Source organism: Caretta caretta, chromosome 10 (genome assembly GCF_965140235.1).
Source record: "Caretta caretta isolate rCarCar2 chromosome 10, rCarCar1.hap1, whole genome shotgun sequence".
NCBI lineage: Eukaryota > Metazoa > Chordata > Testudines > Cheloniidae > Caretta > Caretta caretta.
Window position 1 is genome coordinate 17,918,743 of NC_134215.1, and position 20,931 is coordinate 17,939,673.

Sequence of the window (20,931 nt, forward strand, 5' to 3'; positions counted from 1 at the left end):
TTTTTGTGTACTTGGTTCTGGAAGGAGACATGTTACTCCTCACTTTAGAACTAGCTGTGGACCTTGGCTCAGGATTTTTATCTTTCAGTTTTATTGTAATTATAAAAAACATCTTAGGCCGTTGGGGTGGAGCAGATAGGAGAATTGCAATGTGTTCTAGAAAACTCTCTTTTCTGGAATGTTCACTTAAGTTGGGGCTGAATGCATTTTGCAAATTAACAGTTGTAGACTTTGCCACTGCAAAACAAAGCCTAGATTTAAATATGTATGCATCAGGCCCCAGCACGAGGTGTATACTAGCAACACAGTACTTCAGTCTTTCATTGTGTAAAGCCTGTCCTCTTCCTACACCTTCAGCTGTTGCATCTCTCCAGCGCTAGCTTAGATTGTAAGCTCCTTGAGGCAGGTCTGGATTTTTTCCTGAAGCCTCAAGCACACTCATGCTATTGTATTAGGTAGGAAACAAATATAAAGAAAAAGCAAAAAATATAATCCAGGGAAATGAGTTGGGCAGGGGAGGAGATGTGAGATGACAACAACAGAAGAAATAAGTTCCCAGAGAAACAGTTACAACAGTAACCCCCCTGAAGGGTAATTCTTACATTAGGAAAGCAGTTGGAAAAACTAGATGACAAAGGTAGACATTTAAAAGTATCTAAGATATGAGAACCAAATTAAGATGGACAGCATAGCCAGGCTCGGGCTCTGCAGGTGGCACAGATTGCTGCAACAAAAGAAGCAGTGCAACATGCAGTCCAAAATCACCTGGATAAAATCCCCAACAAATATTTCCAATGCATGCTGGAATAGCGAGGTGCTATTGACACTTTGTTTCCAATGTGTGCTTGTAGCTTAACATGTACCAGGTGGCAGCTGGAATTGCCACAAATATGAAGAAAAAGGATTTCTGGGGCAGCTGGTGTAAGTGGTAAAATCTGCAGCTGTGAAGTCATAACACACAAAAACCCACAACTTGGCTGACAAGATTAGAGTTTATTGCATTATAGCCATTCCAGAACGACACTTTAACCTCTGTCAAAAAAGGCTCAAAAGATGAGTAATCTGAATTGTGAAGAGAGAGAGACTGAGAGCAATAAGGTTCACACAAACAGTTTTATATTCACCATTCTGGGTCACAATTTACTGTAACAAATAGTTTTAAATAGGTTAGAATCCTTTTTATTTTATAAATACTTCATTTCTGTTTTTAAAAAATACAGCTAAGAACAGCCAGATCAAAGCAAGTCAAGTATAAGAATACCATCGAGGGTTGTAGAATTGTAATTTACATTTGTCATTAGGCACACATTACATTGATACAATAAAAAATTCCTCCCTAACCTGATGAATGGTGGTCACTTGCTATATTTCAGCAAAAGATTTCATAGCAGAAGCTAGAGAGGTCTGCTATCATCAAGATTTCATTTTTTAAAAACAAAACAGGACAGTTCATTTACTATGAAATTGTAAAATTTAAACTGCAATCGACAAAGTGCATTTTCTGATGTGTTCTTGCTTTAATTTTTTCCCTTAGCGTCTTATTTGAAAAAGTCAGTCATTTCCAATGGGTTTCCAGCCATTACTGCAAAACAGTAAGGTTCTGGTAGAAGTACTTCTAGCAATTCGTATTTATATTTGCTTTGGTCTAAATGGTCTATTTATATTTGACATGGTCTAAAGTCCTTGTCGTCATCGTCCTGCATTTTCCATTCAGCCTGTTGTCTGGCTCTCAGAGCCAGTGCAAGGGTCTCAGAAATCGCCGGTCGGTGTCCTTCTGAGTCCGCTTTTAGCAAAGGGAGTAAAATTGATTTGGTGAGTGCACATATAACATTAGCCCTCCATTTGTCAGGAAGTGCCTATGCTGTTAAATTAAACCATCTCTCAAGTACAAGGAAGATGCATGTGTGTGCAAGCCAGATCAAGCTCATGTGTGAGATTCTATGCCTGCCTTGCTTCTGGCTGTGTGAAGGTTTCTAGGCCACCATACACACTTAATAACCCTCTTTGAAATGCAAAGTGAAGTACATCCCTTACTGTGAAACAGTATTCCCTCCAGACCTACTCCCCTAAGAGGACATGAAGTTTCATTTGTTTCAAGGAATTCACTTTTCAGGTACAGATAAATCTTCTGCCACATTTCAAAAGTAGCCACTGATTTTGGATGCCCCATCACATTCTATGACACAGCTTGGGCCTGATTTTCAGAGGCGCTAAGCTCACACAGCTCCCGTTGAATCAAGTAGAGCTAAGGGTGTACCAAAGTGGAGCCCAAGATGTAGAGTTGAGCACTCAAAAACTGAGACATGAAAACCCAATGTCCGCTTCTGAAGATGTTAGCTTTAATGGCCTATTCTGATTATTTGTTCCTGCCCTTCATCGGAGGAAGACAGAATTCTGCAGCCATTTTGGTGCTTTAACCTACTGCATTTCAAAATCTTACTGAGCTGAACTTCTTCGAGTTGTTTTCTCTGTGTTGAGAGTTATTACTTACCAGGAGAAAGGCCAGTCTTTTCTGGTATCCCAGCAGAGAAGGACTGAAAACAAAATTCATAGTAAATCAGAATATTTACTTCCATGTGTTCCCACCAATATGCCTGTTACCTTTATGTTTAAAAGCAAACTTTGATCACTTAAACGTATCCTTTGCTTCTGCCAACCTTATGTGGCTTTGTGAAGAACTAGTTGGGTTTTGTTCTGAAAGCTTTTCTTGCTACATTTTTATATTAAAAATAGTTTTTGAGGTGGGTGGATAGTGGTGTCTGCAAACTGCGGAGGTCCTATTATCATCACAACATCCAAATGAAAACTACTATGTTCCATACAAGTACCCTTCTTGGCTGGCTTATCATACCTCAGCATAGAAGTCTCTTCCATTTCTCCCAAATGGCCTTTCTAGGGAGGCTGTCATTTGCAGAGCAGCTTGTCTAGATGGCTGGTACAAAGATGAACTCCTCTGGAAGAGAGCACATCAGATTACTATCAGAGGCTCGTTCACCTGCACATCTACCAATGTGATATATGCCAACATGTGCCAGCAATGCCCCTCTGCCATGTACATTGGTCAAACTGGACAATCTCTACATAAAAGAATAAATGGACACAAATCAGATGTCAAGAATTATAACATTCAAAAACCAGTCGGAGAACACTTCAATCTCTTTGGTCACTCGATTACAGACCTAAAAGTGGCAATTCTTCAAAAAAAAACTTCAAAAACAGACTTCAAAGAGAGACTGCTAAATTGGAATTAATTTGCAACTGGATACAATTAACTTAGGCTTGAATAAAGACTGGGAGTGGATGGATCATTACACAAGTAAAACTATTTCCCCATGTTTCAGAGTAGCAGCCGTGTTAGTCTGTATTCGCAAAAAGAAAAGGAGTACTTGTGGCACCTTAGAGACTAACAAATTTATTTGAGCATAAGCTTTCATGAGCTACAGCTCACTTCATCGGATGCATTCAGTGGAAAATACAGTGGGGAGATTTATATACATAGAGAACATGAAACAATGGGTGTTTCCACTGAATGCATCTGATGAAGTGAGCTGTAGCTCACGAAAGCTTATGCTCAAATAAATTTGTTAGTCTCTAAGGTGCCACAAGTACTCCTTTTCTTTTTGCGAATACAGACTAACATGGGTGCTACTCTGATGCCTACGACTGTAGCTGTTCTGTGGATACTGTTCCTCCCAAGCCCCAGGTAGGTAAAATGTGCCTATTCTCAGCACTCTGTTCCCCCCAGCTCCACCTGCGGTGTGTTTTGGCACCTACATTTGAAAGGGGACTAGCTAGGTCACAGGCAAATGCATATTTGGAAGCTATTAAAATTTTCCTAGGTGTTAGGGAGGGCTATTTGCTCACATCCTCACTCCAGGACTGCTCATGTTGGCAGATGCCCTGTCACCAGGCAGTGCTCGTTCACTGTAATTGCTCACTTAACTCTAAAGTGCACACATTTCTCTCAGAGCGTTAACTCACAGCCAGTCATCATAAGATGATGAACCTTGCTAGATTTCTACATGTCCTGGATTCAACTTGGCTGGAAATACTAGGAGAACCAGCATCAGAGATGTGATTTTTTTTTTAATTTTTTTTTTTTAAAGACATCATCTTCCAAGTCTCCAAAAAGGTTCAATTTGACTTTGGTGTCTTGTTTTCCTCCAAAGAGGTTCATCCAACTCCTGGGTTGCCCTATGCATCTCTCTTGGCGGAGAACGGGTCATATGACAGTGTTTTTATGTTATTGCCCTCAGAGCTGATCAATTCTAGATGCCTTTAAAAAAAACAAAAAACACAGCAGGAAGAGCATGATACAGCCTACAAGAGAAAAGCGGCTCTCGGGGAGTAGAAGGGTGGGGTGCCCTGTCTGTATAATATATGAATAATAAAGAACGCACATGTAACTCTATCAGGGACAAGGTTGTCCAGCTCAGGCAGAGGTACATGTTTTCAGAAGGTCTAAAAAAAAAAAAATCTTGGTGGATTCAATCCCTGATTAGCCCGAATCTACCCATGAAGGTAGGATGCTGAAAGCAGAGGGAAGCCCCAACACAGAGTTCAATCCTACCCCAAAGTAATCAGTAGAATTTTCACTATTAGACTTTAATGGAAACAAGGAGCACAGTGCACTGGGGAGAGAAAAGAAAAATAAAAAATCTCCTTCTGTGAAGCACTGAGCGAGGCTATTCCTGCCATCACAAGTTAGAGAACAGCCCTCAAAACATTTTATAGAATCATAGAAATCGCAGGGCTGAAAGGGTCCTCGAGATGTCATCTAATCCAGTCCCCTGCGCTAAACCAGGACCAAGTAAACTTAGACCCCCCAACAGGTGTTTGTCTAACCTGCTCTGAAAAATCCTCCAGTGGCAGGGATTTCACAACCTCCCTTAATACCCTTTTCCAGTATTTAACAATCCTTATAGTTTGTCTCACCACAACCTCCCTTGGTGCAGATTAAGGCTATTACTTCTTCTCCTCCCTTCAGTGGACATGGAGAACAAATCAGTCACCATCCTCTTTATAACAGCCCTTAACATATTTGAAGACTTACTAGGTCCCCCCAACTTGGCTTTCTTTTCTCAGGAATAAACAGTTTTTTTTAAACCTTTCCTTGTAAGTCGGGTTTTCTAAACCCTTTCTCATTTTTGTTGCTCTTCTCTGGACTCTCTCCAATTTGTTCACATCTTTCTTAAAGTGTGGTGACAAAAACTGGACACAATACTCCAGCTAAGGCCACACTGGTGCCAAATAGAGCAGAGCAATTACCTCTCGTGTCTTACATATGACACTCCCGTTAACATACCCAAGAATTATATTAGCCTTTTCTGCAGCTGTATCACATTGTTGGCTCATATTCAATTTGTGATCCACTACAACCCCCAGATCCTTTTCAGCAGTACTGCTTCCCCATTTTGTACTTGGGCAAATTGATTTTTTTCTTCCTAGGTGTAATACTTTGCACTTGTCTTCACTGAATTTAATCTGTTGACTTGAAACCCATCGTGCAATTTATTAAGATCATTTTGAACTCTAATCCTGTCCTCCAAAGTGCTTTGAGTTCATTAGCTCAGGGACAGGCATCTCCAGCTGGCTTGGAGATGATGCAAACAGGTCTGCTTAGGCAGGTCAGTACCTTTTATTCAAGAATTGGTGCTACAAAGTTTTATTTGGCTTCTGTCTCCATCTCGTGGAGATATTGTGAAATAACAATAGTGCTTTTGGCATACACTGTACAGAACCTTTTGTTAAGTAATCTCAATGACAGGTGAATCTCATAACCCCCAATTTACAGATCGGGAAACTGAGGCACTGATGTAAATTACTTGCCCAAAGCCACCCAGCAAGTCAGGAACAGAATTCAGATCTCAGTTCCAGTTCCTTGCTCTTACCACTATGCTATGCTGGTGGTCTCTCTCCTGTTTTCTGGATTGGCATATTTGGCCCTCTAGAGTTACATTGACAATTCATCGGTTACCACAAAAATCTTTTATTGCTTTCGATACAAATAACTAGGTGGAATAGAAGAGAACTGTGCATTGCAGAGGAAAGACATCAGAGCTTGGGCAGCTGCACTAGAAGCTGTAGCAAGTGGCCTGCTCTGTCTATGCTGCTTGAGAATTTGGATGCACTGAGCTTCCTGAGATAAAAAGAGTTTATTTTCTTCTTTGTGTCTTTGGTCTCTTTTCCTTTGTTTACTCTTTTACTATCTTTTTAGCTTGCTTCCCTTTCTTTCTGGTGGCTTTGTGGGGGGTGACATAGGAAGAGAGGGGAATCTGTAAAGAAAAGCAGAATGGCTGTAACAGAGAAACAAGTGGTCTTAGCATTAAAGACCCCAGAGGAGAGTTTTGAAGATACAGCATGTGATTAACCAGCACTTGAGACCAGCACAATGGTAAAAAGAAATTAGACAGGAATATTCCTGTCTTATTTCAGAGCTCCATGCATCTATCCCAGCAGGATACTGAGTGACAATACACAACCAGCAGGTATAGCATATCAACATCAGAACAATTCTCCCAGGCTGAATCCGCTCTAGGGACGGACTCTTACCTTGGCCTTGTCTAGGCTAGGAAAAAAGGGTCCTTTTTTCAAGTCAAATTAACTCAGCTGAGCTCATTTAAAGATTGAAAACCCCAGTTCAGGCTAACCATGACCTATTATATTCCAGCCAAAAGGTATTAAAAACTGTCCACATTCATGTTGAATGGGGTTTTCTGTGGAGTAATAAGCTCCTGTGACCTAGCTCAGTTGACGGTGAAGGGGAAAGCACCTTTTCCCCTAGTCTATAGGAGGCCTGAGAATGGATGAGCCCTTTTGCGGGTGTGACACCACATCTCTGTTAGGAAGGTTTTACCTATGGCTTTGTAAACACCAACAGGGAGATTGTCTTTACTTGAGATTTTTACCTTAGGCTGATCCCCCAGGTAAGTCAGAAGTGCATTGGCATTGTCCAGACTAACCTTTGCAAAGGTGTTAACAACTAGAGTGGATGTACCCCAAAATGGTGATTGATTTATAAAATCAGTAGTTCATAGATAGGGTTCCCTTCTGGCCTTATGATTATTTATCTAAAGAATGTGAACATGGAAACACCCACGCCTTTGAACTGACCTCTTGTTGTTCTCCTTTTGGTGGGCCTAGTTTTGATGTCTGCAGTGCACTTAGTTTATTAAGCAAAAACATTTTATCCTTTCCTTCCTAGAATAAAGAAAAAAAATGAATGTTAGTAACTTGAGTGTGCATATTAGTCCTAATGCAATCGCAGGGCTTGTCTACACAGGGAAATTGACCAGGATAGCAATTACAATCGAAGTGGAATAATTGTGGAATAAAATCACATTTATTCCAGAATATCATGTCCACACAAGAGTTATGCTGGCACAGCTATAACAGAAATTGACTGGCATATGTATAGCAGAATAATTTCCCAGAGTAGATCAGACCCAAGTTATTCTAACTCCATTAGTCAAAATTGTTATCTCTAGGTGGGCTGTATCCCCAAAGGTTTACTGAGGAGGCGGGGAGAGAAGCAGCCTGAAGCATTAGCTTTCCCAAAGCCAGCTGAGAGAATGCAGAAGAGGGAGTTGTTATGCATATAGTTACTGTCTCAAATCCTGCAGGAATCTGATTAAACAGATTACGTAGCTACCCTGCAGGGGAAGTGGGGGGGGGGGGGGGGGAGATGAAAACATCTCCTCCAGCTGCAGGCAGACAGACAGGAAGCCTGCAGTGCAGCCCCTCTGCAGTCACTGCTCTAGCCAACAGGCTGTATCTTTCTGCCTCCATCAGGGTGGTCTGGGCCACTAGAACAGATCCAGTGGTGCCCACATATCAGTACATTCGGAGCCAGCATGGAGCCCACCTCCCTGGCACATGATAATTCTTATTCTTGCGCCCAAGGAGCATACACAGGACCTTCGCCAACTGCTGAATTTCACCCAAGATCACTTCTACACAGACTTGACATGCAGAAAATAGGCCCCACATCCCAGCTTCAGAAAGTGAGTCAGCTCTGGCAGCTCCTGCCCTCTCCCTAGCAAGCCCGCCAGCTCTCCAGACTAACCAAATCCTGCTTAGCCCAAAGTCTCAGGGATGAGGGCGCATGACCCAAAACTTTCACACAACTCAAGGTGCTACTCTAAGTCTGTCTTTATTGTCACAAAAGCCTTTGGAATGATGAACTTCAGACCCCTCCTCACACATACCAATCAAAAAGCATAAAAATAATATTTACGAAAGTAAAACTAATTGTACTTTTATTTTCACAAAGAAAATAAAGCAACTGCTCTATGGTGTTTTTTACAACACCCAGGCTTTACTGTCCTATTAGACATTAGCATTAATGGGAATGGCATTTGCACTGAGAAGACTATACCCACCAATGCAATTTCTGTCTATTTAGAAACCAAATCTAACAAAGACACACAGTTTGCAGAGCTGGATCAGACTATTAATCCTGAAAGTACCATAGCCTGACACCTAGCCATCTGACACCACACCTCTGCGGAAAGCAAAGCATCTCCTTGCTTCAAGTAATGCCTCTGACAAATTATGTAATGCCCTGCATAACCTTAAAATAAACTGCATACAGAGTTGATTAGTCAAGTGTATGTAGGGAGATATTTTCCTCTTCGCACTTGTGCTAAAACAGAAACCTATCTGCGTGCACGCGTCGTATGCAACAGACATGGGGAAACCAGCTAGCGTGTTTGCTGCCTGTTTTTTTATTTAAATAATAGAAACCTGAAAAACAAACTTACATTAATAATTTGCTCGTGCAGGAGTCTGACCATTATCTTTCTTCCTTCTATGATTTGCCAGTAAAGATATGTGATCATTCTGAAAGGAAAAGAAAGTTCAGAGCAGAAGTATTTATTTTGGGTGATGCTTCTCTTCCAAATAACTGCCAAACAAGAAGAGCTCTTGTTCATTTTACACAGTGATTATTTGTAAGTAATATGCAGTATTATAAAAGATATTACCTCACCCACCTTGTCCCACTTATGAGTAATGGCAGGCAAATACTAAATGGGTCAGAAGTTCTATTGGGAAAGACCCAAAGCTCTATGGGCTCTTACACAGATACAAGGCAGGCAGGTCAACACCACAAGGTACCTTTTAGTTCTAGACAGGAATCCATTGTTTTCAACCAACCTTGTACCAGTTCTTGGCACCGTCCCTCCCCTTCCCCTGCCAATTCATGAACCTTAGTAACTATCACATAGAGGCAAATCCTGGTTCCACTGGCATGTCTTGGAGTTTTGTTATTGATTTTTTTATGGGATTAGGATTTGACTCTTAGAAGGGAATGTGATTGGACTATGAGACTGGGAGCAATGACTCCTATCTACTATTCCCAATTTTCCTGCTGACTTATGGAGTCTTGGGCAAAACCCGTAACTGCTTTGGGAGAGCTTTTCAAAGGCACAAATGGCAGTTAGGTGCCAATGGGAATTACGTGCCAAAGCCAGGTCTCTACTAGGGCCAAATCTACACTAGAAGTGCTTTGCTGGTGTGTGGGAATGCCAGTATAAAATAGCAAAGAGCTCCTAATGCAGATACAGCTATACCAGCCTACCCATGCTTTGTTCCGGTACAGCAGTTAACCAAGCTTGTCAGGTAAAAAGCACAGTGTCACTGGTATAACTGCACCTACAATAGGGGCTTTTTCTGGCACAGGCTGTGCTAGTTACAAATCACACCCCTGACTGACATAGCTATGCCAGCAGAAGTCTGTAGCACAGACATAGGCCAGGTCTAAACTACAAAGTTTTGCGGGCATAGCTACATTGGTTGGAAGCATGTGGAGGTGGTGGGATGGGGGGGAGGAGGGGGAAGAGGAAATCACACCCCTAACTGACAAAGCTCTGCCAGCAAAACCCAGTGAAGATGCAGCTTATATCAGCAAATGAACTCCTTTTGTTAATATAAGCTGCATCTCTGGCACTAAAGGGCTTTGCAGTGTTGGCCCACAGCCTAGTAAAAGTTTACCAGTGCCAGCAACCCAAACAAACCCTCTATACTGGCATAACTTATACTAGTTCCTCGAAACAAAAGAAGCTATGCTAGCAAAAGGACCCCCTTCCCCTGCCACCCATAATTGCATCTACACTAGGGCTTCTGCTGGTATAAAAATGTTACCAAAAATAAATCACCCTCTAATCAACGTTACTATACTGGCAAACGTTCATAGTGTAGCCCGGCCTGTCATTTGGGCCTTTGTAAATCTGCCCCCTTTACTTATCAATTTGCTTACCTTTCAAACTGGAAGAACAAACCATTCTATCAGTTGTACCCAAGATGATTTGCTTATTTTGTAAGTTTAAGTGCACTAGTGGGAAGAGGCTTTGTAAATCTGGATACCCAATGAAGTGGGTGTACTTGAAGAATGGTCTCTCATAAGGCTAGAGTGAGGTTGCTTTGTAAAGAGCTCTGAGCACCTCATATAAAATGGAACAAATTGTCTTTGCGTCTCTATTCACATACCACAAATTCTCACTAAATTCCAATAGATTTATTGTTTCCACCAATGAAGCTTTAAAATGTCCTTTGCATTTTCATCACAGAAAATGATCACCTCATGAAGAAGTTTCCCTCACTTTCTCCACCCCACCTAGTTTCATTTATGGACACTTACAGGACGATGACGGTGAGGATAAAGAAGAAATGCACACTTCCAATTAAGTTACGATAAATCCACACCACCCATTTCGAGCCAGAATAGCTGTCCAATATATGTATCCACCCAGAAACAGCATCAATTATGGAGGTCAAGCCTTGGAACGGACCACACTGGTTTGAAGGCGTCCGCCTGGAAAAACAAGACAAAGTATATTTTTTAAAAAGTGCTAGTTCATCTCCTCTGGGCCTCTGTACCCTCACCTTGGGGTTAGTTACACCTGTTGCCGCTGAGTACTAGGTCTTCTTGGGAGACTGCCTGAAGTTCAACTCACTAAAGTGTAACTGCCTGAGCAAATCTTAACTGATAGAGGGCTTGCTGCATGTCTGTGTTTGAGTTTTTACACTGGTTGTTGGATCATATTAAAGAAGTTCTATATTAAAATCACAAATGAGTTTGATTCCCCAGAGTTTAAATTCCAGGGTATTACTAATTAAGAGGTCTCTTGGTTTTTGGTACTGTTTCTCTCCCTCTATGTGTGAAACTTGCAAGCTGCTAATAGCGTTAGTACATTCTAAGACAGAGTCTGTTCTCAAAGCAATTCACACAGAGAGAGACTCAAAGCAATACTCTGTAACAACAGAAACAGAACCCAGAGACTCCCCGCCCTTTTGTTGGATTAACAATTGTGATTAAAACAGAGATAGAGGATGTATGTGGATGGATGCTTGGTGTGGATAATAACTGAACGATCAGGGAGGTGCCAGCCTAAGAATCCAGTGTCCATCGGCTGAAGAAGGCATCAAGTGGAAATAACCAGAGGACCCCCAAAGGGCAGACTGGAATCCACCCAACAGCCTCAAGAATGGGAGAACCAAAGAACAAGATAACATCTGGCAGCACGGAGCCATCAGGAATGTGCCATCTGCTGATTGATTCAGCAACAGCATGATGAAGCAATTCCCATAGACTGGCATAGGAAGAAATTCCTATAAAAATAGACTCTAGAAAGTGAGAACTTTGGGGTCTGATTCTGCAAACCAACTTCCAGGAGCATCAGATGTGCATCTGACAAGCCCCTGCTCCCTCCTCATGTCCAGGCCACCTGGCCAGTGGCTTGGCATGAGCAACTCTAAGGCTCGTAACTATGATAACAACCTTGCAGAACCTGTGTGTGTGTGTTTGTATGAATGAATGTGTGAATAAATATGAGATTGAATGGAATGTTATAGCTATAACTAACTGCTTACTATGATTCTTTCTGTATTCACAATAAATGTGGTATTTTGCCTTTTTCCCTTTAATAAGATCCTGCTGGTTTTTAATTTATTGGTATAACATGTTGACTCCCCGGTCGATAGCATGGGCCCAGTTGACTATCTGAGCAGAGACACAAGACCCTCTCACAGTAGATCAGTGGGCAGCACTGCCTTTCAGGTGCAAATCTTTAGCTAGTTATAACAAGTTAATTGCCATAGTAGAGGCTCCATAGATTTTGCAGTAAACTTATGAATGTAAGAAACCATTGCTTTTACAGATGCATCATGCATGCTTAATAAAAACCACAACACCACCACCTTGTTCTTCCGCCCCATTTTTGTAGAAGAATATTCAGATACGATTTTTGGTAAAAACAGGATGTGACTCAGCCCCTAGAAAAAGGAATAATTTTCAGACTAAAAATAAAAAGGTCTTAGCATTCATGAAATAGGTTAATAAAGGTTTCTGTTTGTGATAAGGTGAATAGTTTGGTTTGCAGAGATCGGAAAGGAGCCAAGCCATGCAAGTCTGAATTCAGTGAAACCTCCCAGTGTTTATGAAGAACTATTAGGAAACATCCCACTTGAACCCGGATTTCTGGGCCTGCCCTTGATCTTAATTCACTTTTTGGTAGCTAGCAAGTGAGGCTGCTGTACTGGGGTGAGAACTGCAAGAGAGAAGAGGAAATGGGTTTGTCACAGAAACTTCTGAGAGAAAGAGAGGAGGGAGAGCCAGACTGTGACAGCAAATGCTTCATGTAATAACCAAACTAAACTCAAGCTGCCAAACAGAGGTTTGTAGCTCATCTGATTTTTCTTATAAGAGTTTTCTGCCTCCATACATCTTGCACTGTTTCTTGGGCCTCCTTTTGTTCCTCCAGGTAGGAGAGCAGAAGTGAATGTAGGGAAAATGGACAAACAGGAATAGCAGCTTCTATCTATCATACCTACATGGCTCCCATTACCATCGTATCTGAGTGCCTCACGCAGTCTTCAGTGCATTTATCATCACACTACCCTGTGAAGTAGGGAAATTCCACTCTCTCTCATTTTACAGATGGGGACCTGAGGCAAAGGGACACTATATGACTTGCCTGAAATCACACAGGACATCTGTGGCAGAGGAAAGAAATGAACCTAAATTACTCACATCACAGGCCAGTACCAGCCTTCCTCTGCTTCCTTCTCATCCCTCAGACCTTTGGGGGAAGCCGCACGGTCTCAATTTCCACTCTCTTTCAAAAGCTGAGCACAGCTTTCAAGAGATTAACTTAAACTCTGTGAGTTTGCAGTAGTGTTCTTCAGAGTCCTGAACAGTTTATGAGCAACACTCGAAAGCTTTCAGTGGAAGAAAATGCAGATTTTTCTTTACTATGTATTAAAATATCTCTACCCTGTTTGGTTTCTGTGAAAAGTGTAATTCAGTTTGGAGATAGTGAAGACTGAATGCTGAGGCTCTTTCCTACCTCCAGATAGTGACCGCCATTACAGCCAAGACTCCAGTAAAGGAAGGGAAAAACAGCAGAAAAATGAAGAGCGTTGTCATCTGAGAAGCTCTCCAGACTTTGCGAGGTGGTTGACAATTCCTCATTAGACTGACCTTCAAAAAAAAGATGCACACACACAGATGGAGTTGTGTTACATGCCACTTAAATACCTGTGTTTCAGTCAATCCCATTGAAATTCCTAGCAAATTCATAGGAATAGCATTCATCAACAGTTTCCAAACAGCACTTCCAGCAACAAACATACTACATCATTATAAAGTACAGCCTTTCAAATAGTGAGAGGCAAAACTGGATTCTGTTGGTCAGGATTTTGAAAACCAGACTAAAGGGCATTTCACCTGAACCCCAAAGTTCAAGGGAGTTTTGATCAATGGTACAATTCTACTTTCAAGACCACAAAACATTTAATATTTGTTGAGTTTGAGAAGGACTCAGCGGAAGTCAACTCTACTTTCAAGACCACAAAACATTTAATATTTGTTGAGTTTGAGAAGGACTCAGCAGAAGTCAACTGCTCCTATATGCTATGGCAGTAGACTCAGGTGGTCTATACTTACAATTTAGAAAAATTTAGCTACATTGCTCAGGGGTGTGAAAAAATTCACACCCCTGAGCGCCGTAGTTAAGCCAGCCTCGCCAACTGGTATAGATGTGGCTAGGTCGATGGAACAGTTCTTCCACTGATCTTGCTACTGCTGCTTGGGGAGGTGGATTGCCTACAAATCAACAGAAAACCCCCTTCTCTCAATGTGGGATACATTACAGCCTCACAGCTGCAGCGGTAGCACTCATAGTGTAGACGCAGTCTAAGTGTTCAATTACTGAAAATAGTATGGTCATGCATACAACTAGGGGGGGGGCTTCTGGTTTTGGCTGGTGTGTGTGTCACACCCACCCACCCAAGCTTTCATTTCACTACTTCATTCTCTCCACCTGACACATTTTGCCTTTAACCTCTCTTTTTGCCCCCCAAAGAGCTTTTTCTGCAGAGGCAGTACATAGATACAGTATCATTCAAGGCTCCTGACAGTAACAATCCATGTTTCGAGAACCTGAAGCTTCCACCTTGCTCCTGAAAACTTAGGTAAGAATTTGCTCTTGCTGAGATGTTGGACTAGTTAGAGTTCATGGTTCTTGAAGAGAAAATATAAAGCTCCTTACCTTTTTTACATAAAATATTATAAAAAATGATATAATCTGCACGGCTGGCATTAAAGGTGCGAAGAAGATGCCAATCCTACAAGAAAAAAAAAAAAACGTAGGGGAGAAAGAGTCCAAAAATGTATGAGAACTCAGTCTTTGGTTTTTACTGCATGGTATGAAAGTAGAATATATTTGGATAAAGTTATTATAATATTAATATTGTTAAATGTAACAATAAGCAAACCTTGCTACTAGATAAATTAACCTTTTTAAAAATTATACTTAAAAATAAAGCAAAACATTTTATTACACCCTCCCCTTGCAATATTCTTTTAGAATCTGGAAAACAATTTCCTTCCTTATTATCAAAAAGAACAGGAGGACTTGTGGCACCTTAGAGACCAACCAATTTATTTGAGCATGAGCTTTCGTGAGCTACAGCTCACTTCATCGGATGCATTCATCTGATGAAGTGAGCTGTAGCTCATGAAAGCTCATGCTCAAATAAATTGGTTAGTCTCTAAGGTGCCACAAGTACTCCTTTTCTTTTTAGATAAGCTATTACCAGCAGGAGAGTGGGGTGGGAGGAGGTATTGTTTCATGGTCTCTGTGTATATAATGTCTTCTGCAGTTTCCACGGTATGCATCCGATGAAGTGAGCTGTAGCTCACGAAAGCTCATGCTCAAATAAATTGGTCGGTCTCTAAGGTGCCACAAGTCCTCCTGTTCTTTTTGCGAATACAGACTGACACGGCTGCTACTCTGAAACCTTCCTTATTCTGTCGCTCATCGGACAGACTCCTTCCCTCCTTGTTGCTAACACCATCTGATATTAGAAGAGCTTCGACGGTGATGCTACTTCAGTAGGGAAGTAAGACATAATATCAAAGACCCAGGATGCTCCTTCTACAACCCCCTTCCACCCCCAAGTTTTCAGTTGTGGCCAGAAAGACGACTACTTTGTGTAGGTGCTGCATAAAGTCACTGTTATTAGTTTTATTTCAATTCCACAGCAGTGGCGCTGGAACATTTTTAGTAGTGGGGGTGCTGAAAGCCAGCCCCCTTGCCCCCCCTTGCCCCCACTGCGGCTGGGAGCAGGATGGTGTCTCCAGGAGGGGGGCACCCAGACAGGAGTAAGGGGGCCGAGGCCACAGCTAGGGGCAGGTGTGGGGCCAGGAGCGGAACCCCAGGCAGGGGCCGGCAGCCAGGACCCCACGTGCAGGGCCAAGAGCAGGGCCCCAGCTGTGGGGATGGGCATGGGGCCCCTGGAGTGGAGCCCTAGGAGCGGGGCCCCAGGTGGGGGGCAGGCCCCAGGAGCGAAGGCCTGAGAGCAGGGGGTAGGGCTGGGCATGGGGCCAGCGGCTGGGGAGCCAGGCCAGCAGCCAGGGCCCCAGGAGCAGAGCCCTGGGCGTGAGGCCAGGTGCGACACCTCGGGCACAGGGCCAGCAGCTGGGGAGTGGGGCCAGCGGCTGGGACCTGAGCCCCAGGTGAGGTAAGGGGTTGGGGAATGGAGTGCGGGCGGAGGGCTGGGCCAAGCATAGGCACAGGAATCACCCCCAGGTTTTTGCTCAGAGGCAGTGGCTGGGGAGCGGGGTGCAGGGCCAGCGGCCTCGCATAAAACCTGAGGGTGCTGCAGCACCCCACCCCTACTTCCCACGCCTATGTTCTACAGAGTGGGGGATGACAAAAAACAGGAGATGGGAGTGCCTTTAAGTTACAATTTTAATAAAAGGTAGGTTAAAATGTCTTTCTATCGAGGTTTTTATACCATTGTGGTAGCCAAGCTCTTGTGAAAGTGGTCACAGTTCAGGGCAAATGCATCTATATTCCCTTTCCGTGGTTCACCATGGGACCCGCTCTAGGCTCCCAGCTCCTAGCCATCGCCTCTCCTGGGCAAAGACCCATGTCTCTCTCCCTCCTGACTGGCCTGTTTCCAGGCTGCACAGTCGTTTGCCTACACTAGCAAGCCAGACTGCCTAAACAGGCCTCTGTCTGTGCTTTGCTTTCTTGCTGAAGGCTGTGACCAGTGTATTGCCAGCAGTTACAGATTACCACACAGCTCTTTATAAGCAAAACACACTTATTCTTAAGGTGAAAGCATTACAGAGAAAACATATTAAAAACAATAAAGGAGTCTACACACCTGCTAATAAGCTTTAATCTCCCCCCGCCCCAGAGATCATTCCCAACTCCAACAATGGCTCTGGTAAGAGTCAGTCCTTCAAACCCCACAGAGAGTTTTCCTGCGGTTACAGGTTCATAGAAGCCTTAGCTCAGAACTAGCCGACCTAGGAATAGGTCAGTCCTTCCTTTATACAGCTTGGGCCTTTGATCATGAGACTCGGGAAGAATAATCAGGAAATAGGGTGTAGCTTCAAAAGACCAGGTTACATACAATCCTGGCCCACAATAATAGATCAATCATTCATTTAATACAATGAACCCTAAGCTACTTAAACTTAATTCAATGAGGTCTCCCAGGGCAATTTCCTGCCATATCCTTATCCATTGCAAACGTCATCATCAGGCTGTTTTTCATAGTGCCTCTCTAGGAATAAATAATAATATCTTATAGCAAGTATGAATGAAAACTCATCACTTACCAGGCCAAAGTCTGTGTGTAGATCAAGTCTAAAACATTTCGTGCAATATCAAATTCTGGCACTCCAAGTTTTTTGCAACATTTAGTTCCAATGATTCTGAAAATGACACAAAATCATTAACTACAGAACTGCAACAATCTTTAAAGGAAATTCCTGCATATAAGTAACAATAACTAACTATATGTGGATCTATATTAATGGTGTATTATGCAAAAGTGTGCACTGTTTGTCAGTTAGGCAGCAAATGGAAGAATAAGCACATATATGTGTTTGGAAAAATACTGATGTTCATGAATATGCTGCATGGATGACAGAAGCCAAAGAACATTTTTCATTTGCGCCAAGAGTTATGCTATATAGGATGAAGCAGCTAAAATGTAAATGTGAAAACACTTCTCTTTCAGATAATGGGTACAAACTGAGCATTAATTTAAATGTTGACATCAAATCAGTAAGGATGTAATCTAGAAATCGCACTCACCTTCGTACAAATTCTCCAAAGAAAGAGCCAAACAAGCAAAATATGAAGTCAATCACAATGAGACGGTAGATATCTTGGCCAACTAGACTTTCCCAGCACTTTAAGAGAGAAAAATAAAGGGTGTATTTAATTCAAATCCTTCTGTCTAGTGTTTGAACTTCCGGATCCTGATCCAAAGCTCATTGAAAGACAAACGGAAAAACTTCAGGAGGCTCTGGCTCAGATCCTTGTTCACTCTAGTTTCCCTCCCCCTCAGACAGCCTTCCAAAACAACCCCAGTGAGGATATAGCTCAAAAATGTGCTAAGATCCAGTACAACAGAGTTCATCATTGTCTCTGTCTATAGAGTGAGCTACAGCTAGTTCTGACCTACGCCGGATGAATAATGTCATTCTATGACTTTTTTCCCCACAACAATTGTTTCTCCAAAGATTCCTGGATCCAACTGAAGAATGTCAAGGCCACAATTCCTTCCCTCTCCTAAGAGCCCTCTGCACCTGGGCTATAAATTTCATTACAACAGTCTGTCATCTTTCCCATACCTTTTCCTCCACTGATCACATATTTCCTGATGTTTAGACAAAATATTATGGAAGTGTTTTAAGGCTAATTCCTGACCACGTGTTTTATGGCAAAGTTTTGTACACATGAGGGATTAAAACTTTACCTCTTTCTCCGATGTAGCCACATCGTTAAGCCAGTAGTAGCAGAGGATTCCAATTATTGATATTTTCAGAAAAATATTTCTACAAAGAAGAAGTAACTATATTGATTCCTGTTAAACAAACATGGAGGGATGTGACATCAGTAGCACATCACTCCTTTCCAATGCATTTGATTCTGTGAAACAAATGTTGCAAGTGAGATGTGTGACGTTCCATGTGGGAGAAAGGCAGCAGTATTTGCACACTGTCCTACACTAGGGATGTCAGCTTTGAAGTATGGTGCAGCTCCCCTTGGCCAACTTTAGAAGACACTCTCAGTGGAGCACGGATGTTGGTACCTTGTACTGCTGTAACCAACCCTCCCTCCATTTTCCATCTTTCCCGCACTGGGGTCTGCACCACAGGCTGAGCAAAGCCCAGCGTACCAGGATATGCCTGGAAGAGAGGGAAACAACACCTTTGCCTCCACCGAGGCTGTGGCACTGTAGCGAGCGCCGAGTACATAACAGGCAGCGTTAGAGGTGGAGTCACAAGTCCTTTGAATGAAGTGACTGCCCTGATGCTTTCAGTACTCTTTTGTCATGGGCCTTACCGTCGACAGAAAAAGTGCAGCCAGCTTCAGGCAGCTCGTGCGGCTAACTAGGAGAGGATGGCGCTGGATACCTGATAACTGTGACGTAGAGCTGATGTCTGGGATACTGGAATTTCTCTAGGAGTCCAAACAAGGCGAAGCAGAAGGGGACGAGGAGGTTGAGGAGAGACACAACGATGGGCAGCACTAGCGTGGCAGCCTCGTTTTCCAGCTCACTTTTTTTACCTTCCAGGAACTTAAAGGGAAAGAAAAATAAAGTGCAAGAGAGACTCCCCTCAGCGTGGTCTTTGTGGAAGAGTTTGCACGCAGCGCTGCCTGCGTTCTCTTGGAGAGTCACGGCTCTGCATTTAACCTATGCTGGCCGGCTTTCATATGCCCCGACCTGCTAGGATGGACCTCTGTAGCCACACCGGCTAGGGGAGGGCACTCGCAGACCCGAGTGCAGTATTGGGGCCTTAGAGTGCACCAGAGATAGGTCAGTGCACCAGAGATAGCATGTTCGATCTTTTTCTTTGTAGTACCTAGCAGAATAAGGCTACTGGAATCCAGACTAAGCAATTCTTCCTTCTGCCTTCTAGGCCTTGATTGTTTAACCTAGTACTAAGTTATTGAAGGTTATATGAGAGTATTGGCAGAAGCAACACCTATACTGCCTTATTGTCTTCCAAGCCTTAATCATGAACAGTCATTGGCACTCAAGAGTCCAGCATACCAATGTTGAAGCCTGTGTTTCTAGGGTAGCAGTTTACCAAACCTGGTCCTTACCTGTAGATTATTTCTTGAGAGGAAGTAAACACCAGCACAACAAGCAGCTGCTATTCCCAAGGAAGCCACCCAAACCACCAGATGAACAGCGATATGAGCAATTCTCTGCTTTAGAGAAAGGTTCAGTACCTCGAGGGTCACTTCAGACAGGGATTCCTGCAATCAAACACTTGCTAATTAGGCATAGGCCTTAGTCAATAGTATAACAAAAATAAAGGAAAAAACATGAGCTAGGGGCAAGGCACTGTTCGTTCATGTGCACAGCTATGTAGGATATGCCACAGAGGGACAGAAGCATGTTATATGGAAACAATCTCAGTTAAATCAGCAGTACACTAGATGATGCCAGGCAAAGAGCAGTGTGCTCCCCCTACCTTCTAGCTAAAGGCCACCATTTGGCTGCAGGTCTGGGGGGAAAAAATAGACATGGGAAAATATTCATGCCACTTGTAGAGATTCAACTGCCAGGACAAAAAAGACGTCCTTTAGAAATAAGCCAATGGCAGGTAAGTAAATGGCTCATAACAGAAAAGCTTCACATAGTCAACTAGTGGGGCAGGAAGAAGTCAGTTCTCTGAAGTATCAGATGGCACTTTCTTGAGCAAGTCATACATTCAAACCGAGAGTTAGATCTGCTCACACGGGGAGAGGATTTCTTTCCGACCCATTTCATTCTGTACCTTTATTTGCGTACTGAGATTGCTTTGCTTCAGTTTCACAGCTTTCTCATTGGTTATATTGAAGTCCCAGATGCAGAGAAGCTTGGCAGCACTTCCAGAGTAAGTGTGAGGATTGATGAAGTTCTTACGGAAGGACTTTGCCATGCTGCAGTAGAAGTTACATGCAGGAGATCAGTATTAGGGAAATGCAGGGAGTCTTTGAGAGGAAAGACCCAAAAAGGGGACGGGGGGGAGGGAAATCAGTCTTGCAAACTACAGAAATCTACCTTCCTTGCTTAGTGAATGTAGAGTTCAGTTACAGTCACTCCCCTTTCCCTTTATGGTCAGGTCTCCTTACATACCCTGCTACTTCCTGCCTTCTTTTCCCCTATTCTATGTCAGCCATGGCTGTGTCTGATTAAATGCAGCAAATCACTCGTGGAAGTTATGGACAGCAGCATTCATAACAGGGGATTACACTCAACTGACTGAGCCAGAATTCTTCTGGGGGTCATTGGTGGCTCTGCAGTGATTCTGGTGGGTCTGGCAGCCCTTTGGACACTACGTAGCCCTAAACTGGGGAAATTTGATGACAGCGTATTTAATTTCACCAGATTCTTTTATTACCATCAGGA

General features: G+C 42.9%; 1 protein-coding gene across 5 annotated transcripts in view; it reads right to left on the reverse strand.

The window, feature by feature from the left end:
* Nucleotides 1–973: 973 nt before the first annotated feature.
* Nucleotides 974–20,931, reverse strand: part of TMC5 (transmembrane channel like 5) — a 47,953-nt gene continuing 27,995 nt past the window's right edge. For all 5 annotated transcript variants that reach the window (XM_048868241.2, XM_048868243.2, XM_048868240.2 and 2 more), the window contains 14 exons: nt 20,318–20,462; nt 19,638–19,793; nt 18,944–19,107; nt 18,283–18,361; nt 17,616–17,713; nt 17,135–17,230; nt 14,550–14,625; nt 13,347–13,480; nt 10,640–10,813; nt 8,763–8,841; nt 7,114–7,200; nt 2,852–2,953; nt 2,492–2,534; nt 974–1,783 (listed from right to left, as the gene is read on the reverse strand). In XM_048868241.2, the coding sequence (XP_048724198.2) occupies nt 1,659–1,783; nt 2,492–2,534; nt 2,852–2,953; nt 7,114–7,200; nt 8,763–8,841; nt 10,640–10,813; nt 13,347–13,480; nt 14,550–14,625; nt 17,135–17,230; nt 17,616–17,713; nt 18,283–18,361; nt 18,944–19,107; nt 19,638–19,793; nt 20,318–20,462 (1,558 nt within the window). In that variant the 3' untranslated portion in view covers nt 974–1,658. The remainder of the gene's footprint in view (nt 1,784–2,491; nt 2,535–2,851; nt 2,954–7,113; nt 7,201–8,762; nt 8,842–10,639; nt 10,814–13,346; nt 13,481–14,549; nt 14,626–17,134; nt 17,231–17,615; nt 17,714–18,282; nt 18,362–18,943; nt 19,108–19,637; nt 19,794–20,317; nt 20,463–20,931) is intronic.